General features: G+C 41.4%; 1 protein-coding gene across 4 annotated transcripts in view; it reads left to right on the forward strand.

Annotated features, from left to right (window-relative positions):
• PAM (peptidylglycine alpha-amidating monooxygenase) overlaps positions 1-24,624 on the forward strand; it is a 553,254-nt gene that overhangs the window by 343,889 nt on the left and 184,741 nt on the right. For all 4 annotated transcript variants that reach the window (XM_030193423.1, XM_030193421.1, XM_030193424.1 and 1 more), the window contains exons 8-9: positions 13,902-13,950; positions 16,606-16,673. In XM_030193423.1, the coding sequence (XP_030049283.1) occupies positions 13,902-13,950; positions 16,606-16,673 (117 nt within the window). The remainder of the gene's footprint in view (positions 1-13,901; positions 13,951-16,605; positions 16,674-24,624) is intronic.

Consider the following 24,624-nt stretch of genomic DNA (forward strand, 5'->3'; position numbering starts at 1 on the left):
CATTCCCTCTTGGACTTGGGGGCGGCGGTTCTGGTGCCCCCATCACAGATCCGCACTGGATACTGGTCGATCTATTTTGTCATGCCACGGAAAGGTTGTTAAAACACGTGCGGACTGTGAAATATTGAAGGAAGACCTTAGGAAATTGGAAGACTGGGCATCCAAATGGCAGATGAAATTTAATGTGGACAAATGCAAGGTGATGCACATTGGAAAGAATAATCTGAATCATAGTTACCTGATGCTAGGGTCCACATTGGGGGTCAGCGCTCTAGAAAAAGATCTGGGTGTCATTGTAGATAATATGCTGAAATCTTCTGCTCAGTGTGCGTTGGTGGCCAAAAAAGCAAACAGGATGCTAGGAATTATTAGGAAGGGATGGTGAATAAGACCGAAAATACTATAATGCCTTTGTATTGCTCCATGGTACATCTGCACCTTGAGTATTGCGTTCAGTTCTGGTTATCGTATCTCAAAAAAGATATAGTGGAATTAGAAATGGTTCAAAGAAGAGCGACCAAAATGATAAAGGGGAAGGAACTCCTGTCGTATGAGGAAAGGCTGAAGAGGTTAGGACTCTTCAACTTGGAAAAGAGACAGATGAGGGGAGATATGATTGAGGTCTACAAAATCCTGAGTGGTGTAGAACGAGTAGAAGGTAAATCAAATTTTTTTTTTTACTCGTTCCAAAAGTACAAAGACTAGGGGACACTCGAGGAAGTTACAGGGAAATACGTTTAACACATAGGAGGAAATATATTTTCACTCAACAAATAGTTAAGCTCAGGAACTCTTTGCCGGAGGGTGTGGTAACAGTGGTTAGCGTATCTGGGTTTTAAAAAGCTTTGGACAAATTCCTGTAGGAAAAGTCCATAGTCTGGTATTGAGACAGACATAGGAAGCAACTGCTTGCCCTGGATTTGTAGTATGGAGTGTTGCCATGATTTGGGTTTCTGCCAGGTACTTGTGGCCTGGCTTGGCCACTGTTGGAAAACAGGATACTGAGCTAGATGGACCATTGATCTTGACCCACTATGGCTATTCTTATGTTCTTATTATGCTGACATTGTATTAGTATATCTCTGTTATTTGAATTTCAGTGCTGAAATGTGTATATTTTGATACTGTTTCACAGTAGGCCTATTATTAGGTTTTAACTTGCTGTTCTCAAGTTTACCTCATTTAGGGGCCTTTTTATTGAAGGGTTGCCATGGCGGTAGTTCTGCCTTGAGTGTGTACCATTTCTGGCGATATGGTAATTTCTCCTGTAATTAGCATAGTGCTAGCCCGGCGGCACTGCTCGGTTACAGCCGGGTTTACCACGGAAGCCCTAATTGTTCCCCCTGCATGGCCACATGCTAAATGCAATTTTACTGCATGGCCATGTCGATTTTCAGCCTTTTTTATCCGCTGCGGTAAAAAGGGACCTGGTGCATAGCAAAAACAGCTACCGCAGGGCCCTTTTTACTTCAGCTTATTAAAAGAACCCCATGTTGTATTCATATGTATATTTGGCCGTTTTTATTATTACTATGCTTCTAACAAAATTGTAAGTTTCATATTAAACTGTACCACTGTACACCACCATAGGTGAATCTCTTCATAAAGGTGATTAATACATCCCAATAAATTAATAAAATAGATAAAAGTTGGTATGGATGAGCAGACTGGATAGGCCATATGGTATGATCTTTACCAGCTGTCAATTTAACATATCTGCTGCTATTAGGAAGCTTGTGCCAATGGGGAGCAGCAGGACCTTGAGTGGTTGCATCTGATCAGAGGCCATCCACAGTTATGGAGCTGGGCTTCAGTACATTCTTTGCTTTTGCATGCTTATTACCCTGCTCCTGCTACCTGATTCATCCATATGGTCAGCCAAAGCAGCCCACCGGCCATGACTGAATTCATGATAAATTCCATGCTTACCCAGTGATGAGCTGCCCTATCTGCTTTGGGATCCCCAGGTACTTGTGACCTAGACTATCCACTGTTGGAAATAGATGTGACCCAGTATGGCATTTCTTAGTCTTTATACCTTTCCTCTACTTTCCTTATTTGAAATATATTTTCCTTTGCAATTTTGAAATCACATTTCCCTGGTTTGGATGCATTCTAATGTGGCAGATTAATAATACTCTAGTGACAGGATTATGACACATTCTGACTCATAAACTTCCATTAAATCTGTAGCTGGCACTTATGTTTAATAACTGAAGAACATGGATTGGTTTTGGATTAGAAGACTGGAAAGACCTCTCTACTGTAAAAATTATATTGCATTCATTAAGTCATTTTCAGGGTCATGTCAGTGCTCTTTAGATTGTATTTGTTATTGCAGAATTTTAGTTATTACAGTGGCCAGTGGTCCCATTAGCATGGGCCCCTTTGTAAAGAATCAGTAGAAAAGTCACATGTGGTCTCTACGTTGACTTTCCTTTCTCTCTGTTCCATTCCACCATCTTTCTGCCACACAGGACAGTACAGTTTTTTATGTGAAGCTATTAGTGTAAACAAGCCAAATTAGGGTCCTGTTTACTAAGCCACGCTAGAGGCGTGCTAGCGTTTTTAGTGCATGCTAATGCTAGAGACATCTGTAGGAATATATGAGCTGTCTAGCATTTAGTGTGCACTAAAATTGCTAGCACACCGTAGTAAACAGAGCCCTTAGGGGCCCTTTTACTAAGCTGCGTAGGCACGTACCCTTCCAGTTCAGAACTACCGCCCAGCTACCGCATGGCCCGAGCGGTGATTTAATTTTTTACACGTGTCCGCTACGTTCACCAGAAAATACTCAAGGGTCAGGATATGAAGTTACAAGGAAGTAGATAACAGGAAATAAATATTTTTATTTATTTAAAACATTTATATTCCACCTAATTACAAAACTTCAAGGCAGATACCATAACATAAGCCATAATAAGAAGTATAAAACAGATGTGCAAAGGGCAGTTCTATAAAGGGCACTCATTCTAATGAGGGCATGCATAAATTGCAGTGTCAAAATATACACATGCATTTTACATGCTTTTATTGTAGACTCCTGAGGCAGGCACATTACATGCCGAAACACGGTGCCGTGTCGAGTCTTGAGCACTGGCATTACATTCATTGTGTACTGTTCTATATGATTTTATGTTACTTTTGTAGTGCTTTTATATACAGCTTTAAGCAATAAACTTTTAACTCCATTGTTCCTGAGGTTTGTCTAGCCTTCCTCTGTTCCCACCTCATTTGTGTATTTCTACAAAGGGTACAGAGGCGGGCACACCCTTTACAGAATTGGCGCGTATACTATAACAAACATAAGTATGCATCCTGTGATTTGCATGGACATTGCAGGAGCAGGGACCTTTCCAAAATGGCTGCCATTTGGCTCCTCAACTTCAGTGCAGATAATACTCTCCTCCTAGTCAGACTGCTAGGACAAGAACACATATTGTTCCCTGTGCCTGGGCAGAGGAGGGATCATCCATGCATGAGGAGGACCTGGGAAAGACTCCAAAAGAGATTTGATAGGCATACACATAGGAGCCTACTTAAGTTAGATTTGCATGTAATTGAGGCAGTGCATGCAAATCTAGCTTATGAGTATTCATTGTAGACATCTTGAAAACCCGATGGGACTACATGTACCCCAAGGACTGAGTTGGGAATAGCTGTGTTAGCAGGTGGGAATTTCCTCCTTTCAACTCAGGAAATTAAAAAGACTGCTGTGAACAGGGCTGGCTGAAATGTTAAGCAGATTGAACTGTACAATTTATACTATATTGAAAGCATAAGAAATTTTCTAATGAGTAGTAGTTTGGTAATCAACTTATTAAGCCTTCTGAGTGAATGATGTTCAATAAGCAACCTACTAAGCAATCTTTAAACAGTACTTTTGGAACCAGTTAGTCCCTGGCAGTATGGCAGCTTTGAACATATCTCCCTGTTCTTTTATTAATAGAGTGGTAGTATTACCTATGTCCCATTGCTCCTTCACTGAGTCTTTCCCATTGTCTGTCATCACCCTGCCCCCCCCCCCCCCAGATCTCGCCATCCAGCTGGAGCACACTGGTCCAGTGGCTACTGAACGTCCAATGAGGGGGCTGAGTCAGTCTGTCTTGGTCAGTGTCTGCTGTTCAGTTCTGAGCACCAGTTACGCTCCCAGGAGCCTCTCCCACCGGGCTCTCAGTGCCAATTGTGCTTCTAGAAGCAACCTGTGCTGCTGGCCCCCAGGCACCATTTGGGCCTCCAAAGGCCTTCTGCCTTGTCCTGAAGTTGTTCCCAAAGGCCTTACCCTGAGCCTACTACCAAGGGCCTCCCTGTTCCGAGCCTGCTCTCAATGGCTGCTTTGTTGCCTGGCCTCAGGCACCAATCGTGCCCTCGGTGTCCTTTTTTCTCGCCCTCAGCTTGCTTCCAAGGACCTCCCTTTCCTGAGCATGCTGTCAAAGACTATTCTGCTGCTGGCCCCCCTCATCTACTGTCCTCAGGAGGAGCCTCCAGGGGTCTCTTCCCTGCCAGGTCCACAGCTCAAAGCCGCCTCGCTTTTCCAAAAGGCCAAGAGACAGAGATCCTGGACATAATATTTGTATATTATAGAAGTTGATTCTGGGTCTGAATTTTAGGAAGTCACAGCTAGGCTGCCCCAAATCTATTTTAGTGAGGCGTTTTCCCTGACCCCCTAACTAGCTTCAGTTACCTTTCTTAGTGTATATGCATTATTATCCCCAACTTTATGTATCAGCTTTAATGGATAATTTCCTCAAAGTATATAAATGTTGATCATTAGTCTGCCTTTCCTTACAATGAGCAATTTACATACTTCGCACACTGTGCTGTTCCCATCTCACCTAGCTCAATGATGTAACAATTTTCAAATAGTTAAATTCAACCAAGGAGGTTTAATGACAGGAGGCAGCGCGATGTCAAAAAAACTGAATCCGGATCCCTCAGGAGCTGCCGTATTGGTTTGTCTAAAACAGTAGTGAATTGTGACGTGTATGTTGTTTTGCATTCTCTCTGTTAGGAGAGGATCGGGAGGGGGGGGGGACTAATTAAAGGGAATTGGGCTGGGTTTGGGGAGTTTTTGATGGGTCCATGGAGAGTTATATTCAAAATGTTTTTCACATTGCTCCAGAGTTTTCCTTGTTATTTGCAGTGCTGTATTGTATATTTCAGTGCTGTGCTATATGCCTTTAATTTTCCTTATGATGACAATAAACATCTTTTGTCATCATAAGCAAACAAGCTTCTGCCCACAACTAAAATTACCACATCCTCGCTCACACACACTTGCAGATTGCATCATTGAGTTGTGATTTTCTCAAGTTGTCACATACGGTAAGTCTCTGTTAGTGAGATGCCTGCCTTTTAGCAGACAAACGTTAATAGCTTTTGATAAATTGTGGGGAATCCCCAGATCTAACAGATTGGTACTTGGTTTGTATGCTTTAAGTTTTGTCCTTCTGTGCTTTAACAGAAGGAGAAGCAGTCAATCTGTTTTGCAAAACCTTGATAAACCCATTATAAACAGTCACAGCAAAAACGTTTCCTCACCTTAACGGTTGTAGAATGTATTTTTGTCAAGAAGCAGAATTGAGTCAAGCACATAAGTGGGTCATCAAATGGCACCAGTCCAGCATGGATCGGCTGTCCCGGAGCTCAGAACGTAGGATAAATTTCTCAGCATGCACAGTCTTTCCACACACAATGGCTACATCAGCACCTCAGATTCTTTTTATTTTTTTTTTTTCTCCACTCAGCCGAACAGATGTGAAACAAAGCTCTCACATTTGTTATTGTTTTCAATGCTGTTTTTTTTTGTCATTTCTGCCTTATTTATTTTTGAATGAAGAAGTTTATCATGTTGCCAAGGTCAGGATTTTGTCTGTGCCCTAAGTATGATAGAAAAATGCAAAATGAGAGTCATCTTCACCATGACTAAAAAGTACTGTAAACATTGTGCTTGAATTTCATCAGAAACACAAAGGGGGTAATTCTCAATAGATAGCCTAAAGTTAGGCATCAGGTTAATGCACCATAAGTGCAGATTCTTTAGTGGTAATTGCACATGTAACAGCATAAGTCCACATTTACGCACCTAACTTTAAGTATGAGCACTTACATTAGCCAAATGGCTGGCTGGTATAAAAGTATGCACCTAACTGTAGGCATTTAGGCAGGTAAATACTAGTATTCTGTACCCATGCTTGTAACTGCTTGACATGGCCCTGACCTTCCCGTGCCTCTCCTAGGTTCATGCCCATAGAGAGTTGCACACTCTGGAATTTGAGCGTGCAGTTTATAGAATATCGACTGAAATTATGTGCATAACTAACTGCCAATGAATACCAATTAACATCAATTATAGTCTTACTTTGTTTCAATAGTGCAGTTCTATTGGTTTTACTATGCTTAGTGTTTTTTTTCCACTGTTCTTACAGATATATATCAACTTGTAACAGTATTGGGTAATAGCAGGCTTGCAATAGTCACTTATCTGAGCATAGTAACCGATAGACCTGCACTATTGAAACAAAGTAAAACAAGGAAAAAAATAAAAAATGATTTAGATACAACAAGCAAATTGATTGTGTGCAGATGTAGGGAGGAAGGGGTTACGTCAATGATTACAAACTGTCACATAAAGGGTCTCACCAGTGAGTGAGTGAAAGGTTACCCTGTGACTACATATGAGACTTCCCCCTATATAAACAAGAAAAGTTTGATAAGTATTTAAAGTGTGAATACAATAACTTGACTCCAGATTGTTTTATCTACCTTTGAGACATATTTCTAGGATAAGCAGCATAAAATGTATTATAATGTTTTGGGATATTTGCCAGGTACTTGTAACCTTGATTGGCCACCATTAGAAATAGGATGCTCGGCTTGATGGACCTTTGGTCTGTCCCAGTATGGCACTACTTACGTACCTCTTTAACATTGCTTTTGACTCATAACCACTTGTAACCACTCGCCTCCACCTACCCTCCTCTCTTCCTTCCCATTCACATTAATTGATTTGATTTGCTTACTTTATTTATTTTTTGTCTATTAGATTGTAAGCTCTTTGAGCAGGGACTGTCTTCTATGTTTGTGCAGCGCTGCGTACGCCTTGTAGCGCTATAGAAATGCTAAATAGTAGTAGTAGTAGTAGTAGTACTTATTAATATGAATATCACTGTACAACATAAGTCTCACAATTACCATGCCTCTGCTTTTTATAGCGTTTACATCAGAGTTTGAGCTCAATAGGTTAAAGAACTTGTTTAAGATATCCCAAGAAATAAAGCAAACTGCTGAAATAATGTAAACTGGCGTTATAACCTAGAATCAGGATGGACAGCCTTGGTCCTCAAGAGCCACAACCCAGTCAGGGCTTTAGGATTTCCCCAATGAAATGCAATGGAGGCACTGCATGCAAATGGATCTCATGCATATTCATTGGGGAAAACCTGACTTGGTTGTGGTCCTCGAGGACCGAGGTCACCCACCCCTGACCTAGATGGTAGAAGTAGTCATTAAGGTGGTTTAGGAGAAGACCATCTAATTATTGTGATGGAGGATAAGTAAGAAATAAGAGCTGCTAGTAATGAAAGAAAGGTAGACAAACTTGTTAATAGTACCAGTTTGAGTACTGGGAAAGAAAGATGAGCTAGGATTGCCCAGTGTTGTTTCTGTGGATATATTAGTTATAGCAGGATTTCTCAACCCTGTCCTTGAGACACACCCAACCACATATTTTCATGATATCCACAATGAATATGCATGAGATAAATTTGCTTGCATTGCCTCCACTGTATGCACATCTAGCTCATGCATATTCATTGTGGTATCCTACAAGTCTACTTAGCTAGCTGTATCCTAAAGACTGGGTTGAGAACCACTAGGTTAAAATGATGGCAGGGAACTTTTAGATATATGTAAGTGCAGTTAACTGTGTATACTTTTAATACACATTTCTCTTTTACGTGTAAGTATTTTGCTCACTTTGTTTCTTATTAATAGCTATGTCTTGGTAATTTAATGTGTACAAATGTTTCTCATTAATGTTCTTTTTAGTAATGGCAACGAGCACTTAAGCTTTATAACTGGAAGTATCTTTTATCTATTTATTTATTGCATTTGTATCCCACATTTTCCCACCTATTTGCAGGCTCAATGTGGCTTACAGAGTTTTGTTATGACATAGTCATTCAGGATATCAGATACAATTGGTAGTGTACAAAGATTAAGTAGAGGAAGAGAGAAGGAATGTGTTTGACAGGTTAGTATAGAAGGTGGACTTTCATAACGGGTGGGCTACCAATATGGTAGCTGAAATAAAATGTAGATACTGACCAACTTCCGAAAACTGCTGAAGAACCATCTTTTCGACAAGACATACTACAATGACTAAAACATATGAAAACCCCACATATATCTAGTAAGCATTGTTAACAGTGCCACATTATTATATCTTCATCATACTTTCCATTACTCAATATACTTCTGTTACACTAATATTAACTCTCCTCTCATTTCCACTTTCCACTATATTTTGGCATTATTTTTCTGTCTGGCTGATTGTGAAGTAGGTATCTAGCATACCTCATTTGCTTATTTCCGATCTGACGAAGAAGGGCAACCTTCGAAAGCTAATCAAGAAATGTATTAAGTTATGTCCAATAAAAAAGGTATCATCTTATTTTCTTTTCCATGTTTTATTTTGTTTGATTTCTATTGATAACCTTAAGAGTGGACTAACACGGCTACCACACTCCTCCACTATATTTTGTAAGCCACATTGAGCCTGCAAAGAGGTGGGATAATGTGGGATACAAATGCAATAAATAAATAGATCAGTGCATAGTTAATGGGAAAACACCTATTTCTCTAAAAGTAGGCTTTAACAGAAGGGTTTGACTTGAGCCAGTTTTTATGTGGTGGTAAAATCAGTTGTTGTTTTACCAGATTTACAGGTCAGCAGTTCCATATTATCTTGTAACAAATCTTAATAAGTGTTTATCAAATAAAATGGCTATTATTATGCATTATCAAGTAGAACTGTAGTTCAAGTTTATTATTGCTAAGTTTATTATAGGCTTTGATATACTGCCCCTCAAGAAGCCTTTCAGAGCAGTTTACAATTACAGTATATAATGTGAATTTAAAGTGTTGAAAAGAGTGGCTCGGACAGGGTGAAAAAGAAAGGAATTGTGGGACAGATCCAGCTATAGCACCCCCAGGCATATCCTTCTGCTGAGGTTCATCAGAGGGGGAGGGGGAGAAACTAGTTACAGACGGCATCAGTGAAGAGAAAAGACACGGATATTCCGAAGAGTGTATGTTCCTCAGTGGCATTATTTTTCTGTCTGGCTGATTGTGAAGTAGGTATCTAGCATACCTCATTAACTTATTTGGTTGCATGTTTTAAGTATTTGTTTTATCGTTAGTAGCTAGAGGCTGATGATACTGATGGTGTCTAAATGTTTAGGTATCTAGGTCATATATGCTCTAATCAGATACTCACAGTTGCCCTTAAATCACAGATTAAGAATTCTTGCTGAGGAGGCAATTTTCCAGCAGCCCTGTTGCTAAGATATATATTTTTTTTAATTGGGGGGGGGGGCAGGAAGTCGTGATTGAGAGAAATTACTGTTTTGAGGGGCAGAGGAGAGATTCAGAGGCTACTACTGTGGAAGGGGATATGAGCCAAAGCTACACTGGGGTGGCCAGGTAGGTGATGAAGAGTGGCTGTGTTTGCTGAGAGTGGATGGAACTAGCAGTGGGAAGGAGTTAAAACTGCAGCTGCTGGGAACAGTTGGGAAATGAATAGAGGCGAAGGCTGCTGCTTTTGGGAGTGAGTGGGTGGATGCACTGTCCCACCCACCCTTAGTAGCTGCAGTTTTGGCTTTTTTTCCCATTGCCCCACCAACCACATCCTAAAGCCTCTCTCCACTGCCAGATGATAAGCTGCAGGTGGCTGGGCGAAGGGGAGAGCAGTTGCCTTCTATCTGCTCCTTCCCTGCTACTGTGTTAAACAACTTGCTGTGCATCATCTTGAACATGTTATGAATCTGCAATTTATAAATTTGCATAAATTAGATTTTTGGGCTGGCTCCTAGATCCTAAGAAACTCTGTCGAGCCCTACCTTAGGCTAAATCCTTCAACCACTGGGGTCTGACTTACATTTAACTATCTCTCTGACCTCATGTGCAAATTTCTTTAAATCAATCACCTTACTTTTTAACTCTTCTTACTCTTACCTATCTGTATGTTACATTTTTGCTTTACCCTTCACTATCAATTAAAATGTTCTATTATGTATGATGTTGACATTGTAAGTAGTATACTATGAGGCACATTTTCAAAGCACTTAGCCTTCCAAAGTTCCATAGAAACCTATCGAACTTTGGAAGGCTAAGTGCTTTGAAAATGAGCCCCTATGTCATACTTTGTATTGTTATTTGAATATTTTTACAGCTGTAATTGCCTATTGCTCATGTTTGATCTATTCTTATTGTACACCGCCTTGAGTGAATTCCTTCAAAAAGGTGGTAAATAAATCCTAATAAATAATAATAATTTAAGTTATGCAACACCCTGGCTAAAAGGAGCAGAGAAAGATGATGTACCATCGCTCTCCGTCTACTGGGCCGTTCAGCATGGATGGAAGATGGGCACTGAATTAAGGAAAAGGATATGACAGCAAAGAATGTTTGGTGGGAGAAAGTGAAAGGAACTGGGGGATCCTGTTTTAGCTGAGGGAGGCTGAGTGAGTGTGTATGGTGTCTATGTGTTTGTCAGGAACCTGGGATAAAGAGAGAGAAGGGGGGGGTGGAGGGGTAAGCACTTGAAACAGGGAGAGAAAGTGGACCCAGGGTGGAGGGAGGGAGAGTGGGTAGGGATGGGGATATGGAATAAATACCATCTAGATTCATTTATATAACTTTGTAGTTTTTCCTTCCCTCTTAGGACTCAGAATTTTAAACTTATACTCCCCCCCCCCCCCCATTAGATCCTAGAACCTTCCACTCTTTTCTGTCTATATTCTCTCCACCTCCCCTTCTCCCATCTACATTATCCCAGAATGCTATTCCTTCCTCTCCCTATCCAACCCCAATTTCCCTTTACCTGTTTTCCTCCACTCCCTTCCTCTGCCAGCTTCTGAAATGCTTTCTCTTCTGCAAACCAATACCTGAGATTCCTCACTCATAAAACCCCTAAAAGGACAAAATAGATTATGCAGACATACAAGCAAGGTTGGAAAACTACTTGACTTTTATTATGCAAAATGCATTTGCTTAATAAGCAAAATGATACTAATTTCTGCACATGAGCCACAGAATTGTTGAAGAATTTAAGAACCTTTGACACAGAACTTTTTAATTCTTTTTATTGAGGAAAACTAAGTGCTCTGGATATACTGTGGCCAGAAATCAATTAGTTCTAAAACTGTTTGTCCATCCTACGCAACAAGCAATGCTTTAAAGCTGTACTTTATTTTACCTCTTTCTAAATGAATATTGCATCCTAGTTCCATTTAGACTGCCTTTTAAAAGATCAGTTTGGTTTAATTTGTTACCATCATGCTGATTCAGGGTATCCCTGTTTTGATGATGGTTATTAGCCTGAGATGAAGAAAAGTCTAATTATTAAAGTCAGTATGTGCATGAAGGAGACAGAGAGAAGAGGGACTGTGTGACTCACTTTCCTTACAAGGGAGTGTGCTACTTGTGCCATTAGAACACATTTTTTAGAGATCCCAATGCATAAAGGAGATAATCTGATAAGCATTTTTTTTGTATATAGAAGGCCTCTTATAAAATTAACTCCTGCATAAAAGTATGTGATATTTGCCTTTTTTCTAAAAACCAAATATATTGATTACTCTTGTATATCTACCGGCAGGATAGTCCAGGTGGTCAGTGCCGCCACAATAAAGTCTTTTGACCTATTTCCTGACTTTCTTAGATCCCATAAATATGGCAGCTATAAGTAGTAGCCTGGCTCAATCTCAGTTCCTCACACCACGTTAATCATATTTCCAGGTATTCAGAACCACTTCCAATCAAAATTCTAAAAATAAAAGTTTCTTCATTTTTTCGCATTAACCTGAATGGGAAGTCCATGCAAGAAACAGAGCCAACAGTTCCATTGCAGTTCTACCGTGTTGACTTGGCAGCATTCTTGCTGCTAAATTCTGAATGTTTTGCAATCTCCCATCAGTTTGACAACTGAATCAGAAGCCCATTGGAAGAATCCAAGAAACAGTATATAGGGATGAATAACAGTTTTAAATTTTGCAACCCTCCTCAATTTCAAAAATGTGGCTTGTTTTCGTATTTTCTGGATTTTTCCCAATTTTCCTGTGTTTTTTCTTGTTTTTCACACATTCATTTTAAATGTGCACATTGTGGACTAGATTCAGTAAATGGTGCCAAAATTTGAGCACTAAAAAAGAGCGCTAAGCTCTTTTCTATAAGAAATGTGGGCATTGTTTATAAATAACACTTGGCATGGTATAAATCCTCACACCTAAAATTGGGCATGGATCCTAGTGCTATGTTCTTTATAACATTGTGTGTAAGTTCTAGGAATACGCCCTTATTCACCCATGCCCCCTTTTCAGATCCACATCCCAACTAGGACCAGTTAGTACCAGTAATTGATTGTTTAGCGCCCAGTTATTGCCAGTTAACTACTCATTTGTCAGTTAAGTTGTGCATGCAGTTATGGAATTGCAATTTTGGGTGCCATATATAGAATCCAGACTATATGTGTACCAAAACTAAGCATAGAAATTAATTGTATGTGTGTTAATGCTTAGGTATATATAAGTGCAAGTGATGTGCATTCATACCAATTTTAGGCACCAAATGAAACAAATGCTGATGAATGCATACCCCTATGCAAAGGTGCTCTAGCTTTACCCCACGGTCATTGACAGAGGAGCAGGGCCGCCAAGAGGCTGAGCTGGGCCTGGGGCAGGGCTGCCGCCGCCTCCCGCCCCCCCCAAATCGCTGCCGCCCTCCCAGGATTGCTGCGCCCCCCCCCCCCCCCCCCCCCCCCCGCTGCAACTGCAAATATCTTGGCTAGTGGGGATTCCGAGGCCCCGCCAGCAGGTCTTCCTCCAGCACTGCTGTTCACTCTGCCGCATGACCTGCCCCTGCGGCTGCTTTTACTGTCACGTCGCGCATGCTCAATTTCAAAACCGAGCATGTGCAGCCTGAGGGGAAAAGCAGCCGCTTGGCAGGCAATGCGGCAGAGTGAAGAGCAGCGGTTGAGGAAGACCTCTTCTGCTGGTGGGGCCTTGAGGGACCCCCGCCAGCCAAACCAGAGGCCCTGGCTCGAAGTCCTGCTGTGTCTGCTCCTCCCCAACCTCCAAGGGGGGGGGGGGCCCGGCACCAGAGTTTTCTCTCTCCTGCTCCTGTCAGGACACAATCACCCGGTCCAGTCAGGAGCAGGAGAGAGAGACCCCGGCACCAGGCCCCCCTTGGAGGCCCGGGCCTGTGGAATCTTTTAATTGGCCGGCTGAACATTGCTCTACCTCAATGAGGCTTAAAAGCTTACGCATTATTCTACAATGTGCGCTCTTTTAACCACATTGAGAGAAGGTATTCTCAGAAGAGTTTAGGGGAGAAAATAGTATATGTTGTTCCTATTTTCATATGTCTTTGCCTGCTTTTTCAGCAAGTCTATCTGCAGAACAATCAGGTGGAATTGACCACACACACATTGTTCGCACAGTAGCTTTCAAAGGGAAAATATGCATGAGTATGACTTTCAAAAATTGGTGCAAAGTTACAGATGAAAAGTATGAATAACAGTTTGAAAATTCCCCACCACCCCCCCTTAATGGAAAAGGATCACTGCTGTGTCATCAGCTGAAAAATATGATCTTTCTGTTCTTGTGTATTTTCTGTTTTAGATCATCACGAGGATTGTTCCGGCGTCACTTTACAGCTGACCCGTGAGAAGTAAGTAGTAATAGAAGTTGTACATGTTCAGATAAAAGTATATTTTTTAAATTGCTGTTGTACATGAAATGGACTCAGCCATTGAAACCACAAATATGTCCTCATATACTTGAAATTAGCTCTTTTAACCAACCACAGTATTGAGTTCACTGAATGCCAGTTCCGTATTTCCAATTCAGGTTTTTGTTCATGTGCTCACCTCCAGGCCCTGTACCTGATTGGTTACTGAGGCTTCTCCTCCCTCTCCTTATCCCACTACAGTCAAGTTAGTTTTTTAAAAGTTCATCTCCAACCTCGCCTTTTCTCAGAAACATGTTCGTTGCAGCATATTGTTTTCATCCAAATAAAAAAAATTACAGTTAAAAATGTCTTTTTACATGCCAACTAAATGTCTAGAGAAGGAATGAGTACGGGTTTGTTTCCTGGAACTGGTTCCTGCTCCGGGCTTACTGGTGCTGTGGAGGCAGGGTTCACAAGGACCATAAAGGAAAGGAATCCCAAGCGTCCAATAAAATCTTCATATGTTAAAAAGATTAGAGGAGTAAGTGTGCTGAGGTCAGGAAGGAAACATGGTGTGTGCCCTTCAGCTAGATGACTGCTCTCATTCTAGCCATGGTAAATGGGATGTGGATTGAGGAAACTAAACTCATCAGGCAGTGAAGAGGACGGACTCATGGTACTTCCTTTTCAGATTCTCCCTCAACTCTCTGACACAAATGGCAATAAATTGAGTGGTGTTAAGATTTGTATGGACTTGAAGCCCAAGAAGTAAGAGGACATGTTGCCATTGGCCCATAAAAGTTACTAATATTTTGGGAGTGGTTTTGTGTAGCAGTAGTAGTAGCTGTACTACTATTTAGTTCTCTGTGGTTACTGGCAGTAAGTGATTTGTAAGTTAAACCTCTGATTTTTGGCTTTGGCATTTGCTCAGTCTATGAAATTTTAGTGCCTCATTAGTTACTGTCAACTTAGAATTATTTTGATAGTTTCAATTTTTAAAAAGAAAACCACCTGGAACCAAGTCTTTTTCAGGCTTGATTGTCATAAGGCTGGTATTCATAATTCATTGCAGCCGTAGGAGCTGTCTGTAATGCTTGTTTGTGCATTACTCATATGATGATAATATATTATGCAATATATATGTTTTGTTGTGAGGAAGTCATAAAATAAGCTTCTCCCACCAAGAGCTATTAAGACATTGTGCATCATTCTGCCAGCTTGAATAACCTTGAACCTCTATTTAACTAAACATAAATTTATCAAAAATATTTTATCTTAAGGATTTTTTTCTATGGACATGAAAAGAAATTCAGTTTCATTGCAAACAATTTGTTGGACTGGAACATAGAACATGGGTTCTCTTAGAAATTCTTGGTTATTTCATTTAACTGACTTTAATTTTTATAGACTAGTTCTTCAGAAAACTAAAATTGAAAATAATGAACATGAATATATAATACTGAGTTGATGGTGGTGTTATTTTATTATTCTTGCCCTTTGGCGCCTTTTGTATTCTGTCTCAGACAGTTGTTTTCAACAGAGGCAATATATCAATAAATAGATGATATTGTACAATAATAGTAATAATGCCCTCTGGATGAGCAGTTAATCTCAATTTATGGCTTGCCCATGTCCTTAACTTTACCTTGGGTCTTAAACTTCTCCAAACAGGGCTGCGTAGACAGGAAATACCCTCTCTACAGATTATTAATATAATGAAACAAGGCTGTGCATTTGGTTTGCTATTCTGTAAACATGTTACAAAATATTACAGGCAAAAAATTCAACAGGAATTAGAGAGAAGCCTCTTATTCTTAATAACCAACACAGCATCAGATATCAGTTGTAACAAACTTACAAAATCTAACATCAGTACCTCTGTTAATTATAAGTAATCAGACTAATTATATAAAGAAGAGAAAAAGGAGGAAGAAAAGTTTATTCGTCATACAAAGGTCACAGAACAGAAAGAAAGAAAGAAGAGAGAGAAAGAGAGATTCTTAGATATAGAGATTTAGTTTCTACAAAGGGAGGAGAGCACCCCTTTCGGGGAAAAAAATAGGCCATTGGTCGGATCTGAAACTCTCTTTCCAAGCATGCCTAGTTTTTCAGAGTTTCTTTTTCTGCAGCGTGGTTTTATAGGCTGTGGTGAGCATCCACCTCTCCTCTACCCTGAACCAATCATAGATGCTGCATATGTGCTGGAGACTTGTAATTGGGTCTTCCATATGTGCTGAAGGCTTTCAATTGGTGTCCTTGCCATACATCTTCTCAGTAAATTACATTTGTAACAAGATATACCAGATAGCTGAGTTGCCATAGCAACGGGAGTCACCATCAGAGCCTGTGACCAGCCAAAAATTCCTGCATGTGGCTGACAGCAAAGAAAGATGGGGGATGGGAAATAGTGCAGCATACCTGAAGTAGAACTTTACAGCTAAAAGATTATAGGACAAGGAAACGATAACAAGTTCTTAAGATGTGTTTCCATTTCATTTCTGTTTTTTAACATGTTGTGAAGTAGTTGAGCATTCATAATCAGTGAGTCGAGGAGTCTTGCTGGGTGTAGTTTACAGAACAGCAAGAGGCCCATATTTTTGTCATTACACTGGTTAGTTTAGAGTTGAAATTAATGTGCTTGCTTTATTCCTTCAGACAGCCTCTGATTGCTGGCATATATCTTTTGATGTCCATGACCACTGTTATACCATCAGGGAAGAAAGGTGAGTGAAATCTACAAATTGAGATGTACTTAGAACAATTAAACTTGGAGGGCAGGGAGAGGGTGGGAGAACTGGAGGAGTGTATTGTTGCAACATTTACCCACAGCTTGCTAAGAAGCAGCTGCTGATGGAGCTGCTATCCCTGAGAGTATGAAACTTTCAGGATTTCTGCTTGGAGTCAACTGGCCTAATGTAATTAGAAAGCTGACTGAGGCAGTATCTTCATATATGGACAGTGTTGTGTCAGTATGGAAATTATATATGTTAAAGGAACATTTGGGTACAATAGTGGAAATTTCCATGAAGAAGCAGATACACAGTGCATAGGAGAGATAAGGGCTGTACAAATATTCGTATTTGATTTGATTCAGCCCCAAATACATTATTCATATTCAGCCAAATAGTGATTTAAATTCAAATACAAATAATCTGGGGCTCTAGTATGCTAAATCCTACTGAGATAAACACTTGATCTCTGATTTCATATTGCTTCTTTTATTAAAAGCGCAATGCCCATTATTCGTATTTGGCTGAATATTTTTCATATTCGTATTTGGCTGAATAGTAAAATATGCTATTCGGTATAGCTGTAGGAGAGATCTGAACATTTTTATTCCTTTATAAGGTTGGTCAGTTGAGAGTTTAAATATTTACGTTTTTGATATAAAACAGCAGCTACTCAAAGGACCTCATCATGCCTAAGGGAAAAAGTGGAAAAGAGATCAAAATGGCCTATCAAAAATTTTTAATTTTGCCTTGAGTAGAAGATCACTTCTGCTTTAAAAAGGTCACAACCATTTATGTCCTCTTTTTTTTCTGTACTTATTTTTACCCTAGTCTTGATGTTTTTCCTTTGATTGTTAGAAAAATTGAGATGCTACAATGTCAGCTCTCATCAGGGGGGTAATGTAATCATATCCTTCGAAAATATATTGTGTTTCTCGAGGTTCCCATTTGTCACTGATAGTGGAATACAAGAATTGACTGTATCATTTTTTTCATATGGAGATGAGCAGCAGCGGGCTCAGAACTGGGGAAACCTAGTCCAAATCCCACTTCAGGTCATTGTGACCATGGGCAAGTCACTTAACCCCTCATTGCAAACTTAGAATGTGAGCTTTCCAGGGACAGGGAATTATCTATGTGAAGATAATTTGCCTGATATCTGCAACACAACAAAACTAAAGTACGTAATGGACATAACACAACTGTTCCGTTATACGATGCCCTAATGTGGCTGTGCCACATGAACTTTATCTTACCACAACATCACTTTGTATTTGTTCACACCGGAGTCTGCAAACGCCTCTCCGGTATTATGTAAGCCACATTGAGCCTACAGATAGGTGGGAAAATGTGGGATACAAATGTAACTAATAAATAAATAAGTACTGAAGAGCAACAATGAATCGAACAGATCTTCAACTTGCTGAAACAGTGTCTGTGATAGCAGATGAAATCTGAGACTGAAACTTCAGAACAGAATCAAGTGTAACTCCTAAGATCTTAATAGAGGATTCCATAGGGACCTAAGTATTAAGAATAGCAGTTGGTGTGGAAAGGGTGGCTTCTCCGTGCTCCAATATCACAATTGCTTTCGATTTATTTAGATTGAGTTTCAGCAAGTTGTCGCTTAACCAGTCAGTAATTCTGGTGAGCTTCAACTGTGCTCCACTGCCCCTACTCACCAGAATGGCCACTGTCTTGATCTTATCCTCTCCTCAAACTGCTCACTCTCCAGTTTCTATGCCTCAACTCTTCCCCTCTCTGACCATCATCTGATAACTTTCACACTTAAACACCCTCCTTCCCAGTCCCGTCCAATCTTAACTAATACATTTAGAAATCTTCAGACCCTTCAACCAGGTCACCTCCACCTCTCCTTCCCTTAATCCATTCTCTCAACCCTCCAACCCCTGCCTCCTTTTCTTCCTTTTCTGAAATCACTCGAGGAAACTACACATCTTCTTTCCTCCTCAAAACTAACTACTTGTTCCTCTGATCCTATTCCCACCCATCTACTCAACACTGTCTCTCCTACTGTCATCCCGTTTATCTGTCATATCCTCAATCTTTCACTGTCCACTGCGACTCTTCCTGATGCCTTCCAGGGCCATGCCGATGCGGTAAGCGAGGTAAGCGCCGCAGGGGGGCGCCCACCTCTGGAGGGCGCCGCCGCGGTGCTTACCCTCGCCCCGCGCCGCCGAGGACTTTAAATCTTTTGGCACCAGAGAAGGGGGTGCCGCCGCTCCCGCTGCTCTTCATCCTGGCACCCCCCCCCCCCCCCCCGCACCAGCCCTTTAAATTTATTTGCCGAGCGAGCGCAGCACCTCGTCTGCAAGTAAAAGAAGCGGATCCGATCATCTCATTGGGCCTTCCCTCACTGTCCCGCCCTCCTCTGACGCAACTTCCTATTTCCTCTAGGGCGGGACAGTGAAGGAAGGCCCAATGAGATGATCGGATTCGCTTCTTTTACTTGCACACGAGGTGCTGCGCTCGCTATCGCGTCGGCAATTTCTTTTTAAAGACGGGTGGCAGGGAGAAGACGAGGCAAGGTGAGGGTGGGGGACAGATGGGGTGACCGTGAAGGTGGGGGGGGGACTCGGATAGCAGAAGGGACTGGGTGGGAGACAGATGGGGTGAGGGGGACTCGGATGGGCAGAAGGTACTGGGTGGGAGACAGATGGGGTGAGGGTGGGGGGCACTTGGATAGCAGAAGGGACTGGGTGGGAGACAGATGGGGTGAGGGGGACTCGGATGGGCAGAAGGGACTGGGTGGGAGCCAGATGGGGTGAGGGGGACTCGGATGGGCAGAAGGGACTGGGTGGGAGACAGATGGGGTGAGGGGGACTCGGATGGGCAGAAGGGACTGGGTGGGAGACAGATTGGAGAAGGGGCATGGAGCTGGAACTGGGGTCTGAAAAGTGAGCAGGAGGGAGAATGGGGTCAAGCCTGGGGCAGGGGTGGATGGGAGAATCAATGGATCTGGAACTAGGGGCAGCCGCAGGTGGGAACTGGGAGCCGAAAAGAGGGGGCAGTGAGAGAGGGGGGATAGATCCTGGATGGAATGGGGAGTGAGAGGGAGGGCAGACCCTGAATGGATGGGAGGGGGAAAGAGAGAGGGCAAATGGTGAATCGAAGGAGCAGAGAGAAAGGGCAGACAGTGGATAGAAGGGAGTGAAAGAGCAGACAGTGGATGGAAGGGGGCAGAGATAGAGGGCAAATGCTAGAGGGAAAGGAGAGAGAGAGGGCAGATGGTGGATGGAAGGGGGAGAGAGAGATGGCAGACTGGGGCAGATGGTGGATGGAAGGGGCAGAAATAGAGGGCAGATGTGGATGGAAGAGACATTAGAGAGGGCAGACACTGGATGGCAGAGAGAGAGCGAAGACAGATGCTGGATGGAAGGAAGACGGTGAAAAGAAGATGAGGAAAGCAGAAACCAAAAACAACAAACTGTAAATATATATTTTTATTATTTTGCTTTAGGATATAGTATTTTAGCTGTGTTAATAAATGTTTATAAATAGAACATGTAAATAAGGTAATCTTTTTATTGGACTAATTTTAATACATTTTGACTTAACTTTCAGAGAACAAAACCCCCTTCCTCAGATCAGGATAGGATACTGTAATAGCACTATACTGTATTGACCTGAGGAAGGAGATTTTGGCCTCTGGAAGCTAAATGTATTAGTCCAATAAAATGGTATTATTTTATTTTCTGTATTTGTTTTATTTCTATTTGTTAATTTGTAAAGTGGTGATTGGTATTTGTTAGTTTTTTCAAATTTACATCTGCTGTCTTTATATTTTGCACAGTACTAGGACACATTTTCTGATTCTGTGGTGTTGCATTGTATGCAGAGTCTGGCATCGGGGGTTCAGTTTAATTTTTGTCTAAATAGAAAGTTTATGATTACTTATTCTATAGTGGATTAGGGTGTATCTGTGTTTGTGAAAAAGACATGGCTTTCAGTTGGCATTGACTGTGCAGGATTGACGATCTGTACTATTCTGTCTGGTTTCGTTTTACAATAGGTGAATTGATGTTCTAGTGCTCACTGTAGTGCTTAAGATGCTTTCCTTTTCCTTGTGTGACTCGTAGAAACGACTGCTTATGGTATGGTAAAATTGCTCTATAGGTCGTGAGTGTTTTGTATTCTCGGTAAGCCTAGTACTGGATTTGGGGGGGGGGGGGGTGTTAAGCAATGACCGGCCCCGGGTGTCAACTACCCTAGCTACGCCACTGCTGCCGACGTCTCCCTTCCCTTGCACTCATTGGTTCCCTCAGTGTCCCGCCTTCTTCTGACGTCAGAAGAAGGCGGACACTGAGGGAACCAAGAGCGCAAAGGGAAGGGAGACGTCGGCAGCGCTCCGCTTTCAGTGACGCTGCTGCGACCGGAAGTAAAAGATTTAAAGGCCCCAGGGTGCGGAGGGAAGGGCAGAGAGGCATGGATGGGAGGGCAGAGAAGCATGGATGGGAGGGCAGGGCCCAGGGAGAGGACAAATTGCTGGAAGGGGAGAGGAGAGAGGATTGCTGGCTATGGATGGAGGAGGGAAGGGCAGAGAGGGACAAGGATGGACATGGAGGCCCAGGGAGAGGACAAATTGCTGGTAATGGAGGGGAGGGGAGAGAGGAGGATTGCTGGCTATGGATGGAGGAGGGAAGGGCAGAGAGGGACAAGAATGGACATGGATGGGAGGGCAGGACCCAGGGAGAGAGGAGAAATTGCTGGAAATGGATATAGAGCAAGAAATGAAGAAGAAAGGAGAAAAGTAAAGAAATAAATGGAAAGGAAGCCCTGGAAATGGAGTTAAGAGGACAGATAGCAGCAGAATCAGATACTGGACCAGCATGATTGAAAAAAAGAAAGTCACCAGACAACAAAGGTAGAAAAAAATTATTTTATTTTCATTTTAGCGTTTGGAATATGTCCACTTTGAGAATTTACATCTGCTACTGTATCTTATTTTGCAATGTATAGCAATTTGTTTCTAAGAATATTGCTGACAATTCCTTTCAGTGTGGCAAGTGGTGAGCGATCATTTTCATGGGGGGGGGGTGATCATTTTCACAGGGGGGGGGGGGGCGCCACCTGATAGTCTGCAGGGGGGCGCCAGAGACCCTAGGCATGGCCCTGATGCCTTCAATCATGCCGTAATCACACCACTCCTTAACCCTAGAACGCATGACGTTAAAAATATACATATTAACGTCATGGGGGCCTTTTAGGCCCCCATGCACATAATGTAGAAAAACACACTTAAATAACTTTCACAAGTTTATTTCAAAATTGCTCAATAAAATATGAATAGTGGACAACATTTTAATTATAATTTTTCACAGAAAACACCAAAAAATCTTTTTTTTCCCAAATTTCACGCAAAGACATGAAAACACACAAAAATGCATAGAAATCTATAGCAAATTAGCTGCAGCTACATTTTTATTCTAACTTTCTTTTCTATTATATTAGTCTTCCAAACAATTCTGACATGTTATTTTTTCAGAAGAGTGTTCTTTGCAAACAGTTTCCTTACAAGTGGAACAATATCGCTCAGTTTTCCTCTCTATGTTTCTTGGACACATGAAACAACGCTTTCGTTTTCTTTCTCCTGGCTCTGGAGTAATCTGAAACTGTACGCCACACCGTTTCATTGCTTCTTTAGTTTTCTTTGGCAAGCATTTCAAGTCGCTTCGCTCTGTCATGTGAGGTATTACAAGTTCATGACAAAGGTCCTTCAAGAATAAGCGTCTCCTGTCCTTCCTCTGTGCATGAAATTCAGGATGAGTTTCTGTATAAATAATGAATGAATTTAGGGCTGCTACATCAAGCATATTTGAAAATAGTACTACAGGCCATCGTTTTGTTTGCCTCTTACACGAATATTCTCCCACCATCTCATCCATTTTATCTACACCTCCTTTTGTTGCATTGTAATGCAGGATGATTTCTGGTTTCAATTTTTGGTTATTGCTGTCAACACTGCAATCGTGATGCATGGTACTGAGTAAAATTACAGATTTCTCCTTCTTTGCCTTGTAAGATACCAAAGTCGCTTTGTTATTGAATCCAAAGACACTCTCATAAAGTGCTCGCTGACGATTGTGTTTGAGTGCTGCTGGAATTTCTCGTCTGTTTTGCTTTATAGTACCAACAAGTGTAATAGCTTTTGCAAGCAGAAAATTGCCTAGTTCAACATTGGTGAAATAATTGTCCATGGTGATGTTTCTACCTGAATTGAATATTGGAACAGCAAGAGTTTTGACTATTTCAGACCCCAGATCCTTCTGTACTGGTGCACCAACCTCTTTGCCACAGTAGATTACGCCATTATGCCATAATAATTTGCAGAATCACACATCCAGAAGATTTTTATACCGTACTTGGCTGGCTTGCTGGGCATGTATTGTATGAATTTGCAGCGTCCTCTGAACGGTACAAGTTGCTCATCTACAGTAACATTAGTACTAGGATTGTAAAGTTTTGTGCAATTTTTGATAAATATGTTCCAGATATAACTGATAGGGGCTAATTTGTCTGTTTCAAACCTCGCTGCACGAGTTCGCTTATCATCAAAGCGAATGATCCTTCTAATTTCCTCATATCTGCCCACTGACATTGTCGCCTTATAGTGTGGATCAGAAAGTGGGTCCAGAAATAATTCTCGTATTGGGACATCATACGATTTTTGACTCCCTGCCAGCAGGAAAAGTCCAATATATGCATAAAGTTCCTCTTTTGAGATATTTTTCCAGGACTTATTTTTTGCTGAAGCGATACATCTTTCTTCTAGGTTTGAACATAATAGGACCTCTTCTGCAATATTGTCAGAAAAATAAGTACAGAATACATCTTTAGGGGTAAAGTAACTGGGACTTCCCACAGCTCCTTGAGCCTGTCTCACAATATTGTGTATTGGAGTACGTCCGACTAATGTAGGATTACTGTCCCAAAAAACATTCGTTTTGGATGTTCTACTTATCACTTCTTGAGGATCCACTAGATTCACTTCTTCATCATCAGAAGAATCACTGGATGAGGATGTTTGATTAGCTGGTGGCAGATATTCTTCATCAGACAAAGATAGTTCACTTTCATCATCGCTTTGAAACATAATCGCTTCAATCTCTTGGTCAGTCAGACACTTGGAGGAAGACTGTGCCATTGCTGACTAGATGTTAGAAAATGAAACAGATTTCCTCTCAACAGCTTATCTTATCACAGGTCCTTCAGCAATTAGCTCACAGTGTATACTGTCCTCAGTGTTCAGAGGACCTGAGGTGATGTCATGGCCTTATCACTCCCTCCAAAAATCACATGACATCCTCACATGTTATTATCCACACCCTGGCCCCTCCACCAGCATTACTGAGTACAAATAAAGTAACTTGAGACACAAACACTTCTGAGAACATGATAAAAACAGCGGGGGCCTAAAAGGCCCCCAATTCGTACAGATGTAGTTTTCACCAAACAAGCATTGTTACACCATAATGCCTATGAAAAAAAATTATATGAACAACTGGATATTATCAACAATGACATACTTGAGGAATACCTTGAGTTTCAAAATTCTAACTAAAGTAATTTTGCAGATAATAGCAAAAATGTAAGCATGGGGGCCTAAAAGGCCCCCAATATGCGTTCTAGGGTTAAAAAGCCTTCATTGGACCCTACCTGTCCTTCCAACTATCGTTGTTCACCGCCGTTGCCTTGACTTTCTTTCATCTCAAGCTATTCTTAATCCACTTCAATCTGGCATTCGCCCCCTTCATTCAACTGAAACAGCGCTTGCTAAAGTCTCCAATGATCTGTTCCTGGCCAGATCCAAAGGGCTCTATTCTATCCTCATCCTTCTCGATCTATCTGCTGCTTTTGACACTGTTGATCACAGCTTACCCCTTGATACGCTATCCTCATTTGGATTTCAGGGCTCTATTCTTTC

This window comes from Microcaecilia unicolor, chromosome 2 (genome assembly GCF_901765095.1).
Source record: "Microcaecilia unicolor chromosome 2, aMicUni1.1, whole genome shotgun sequence".
NCBI lineage: Eukaryota > Metazoa > Chordata > Amphibia > Gymnophiona > Siphonopidae > Microcaecilia > Microcaecilia unicolor.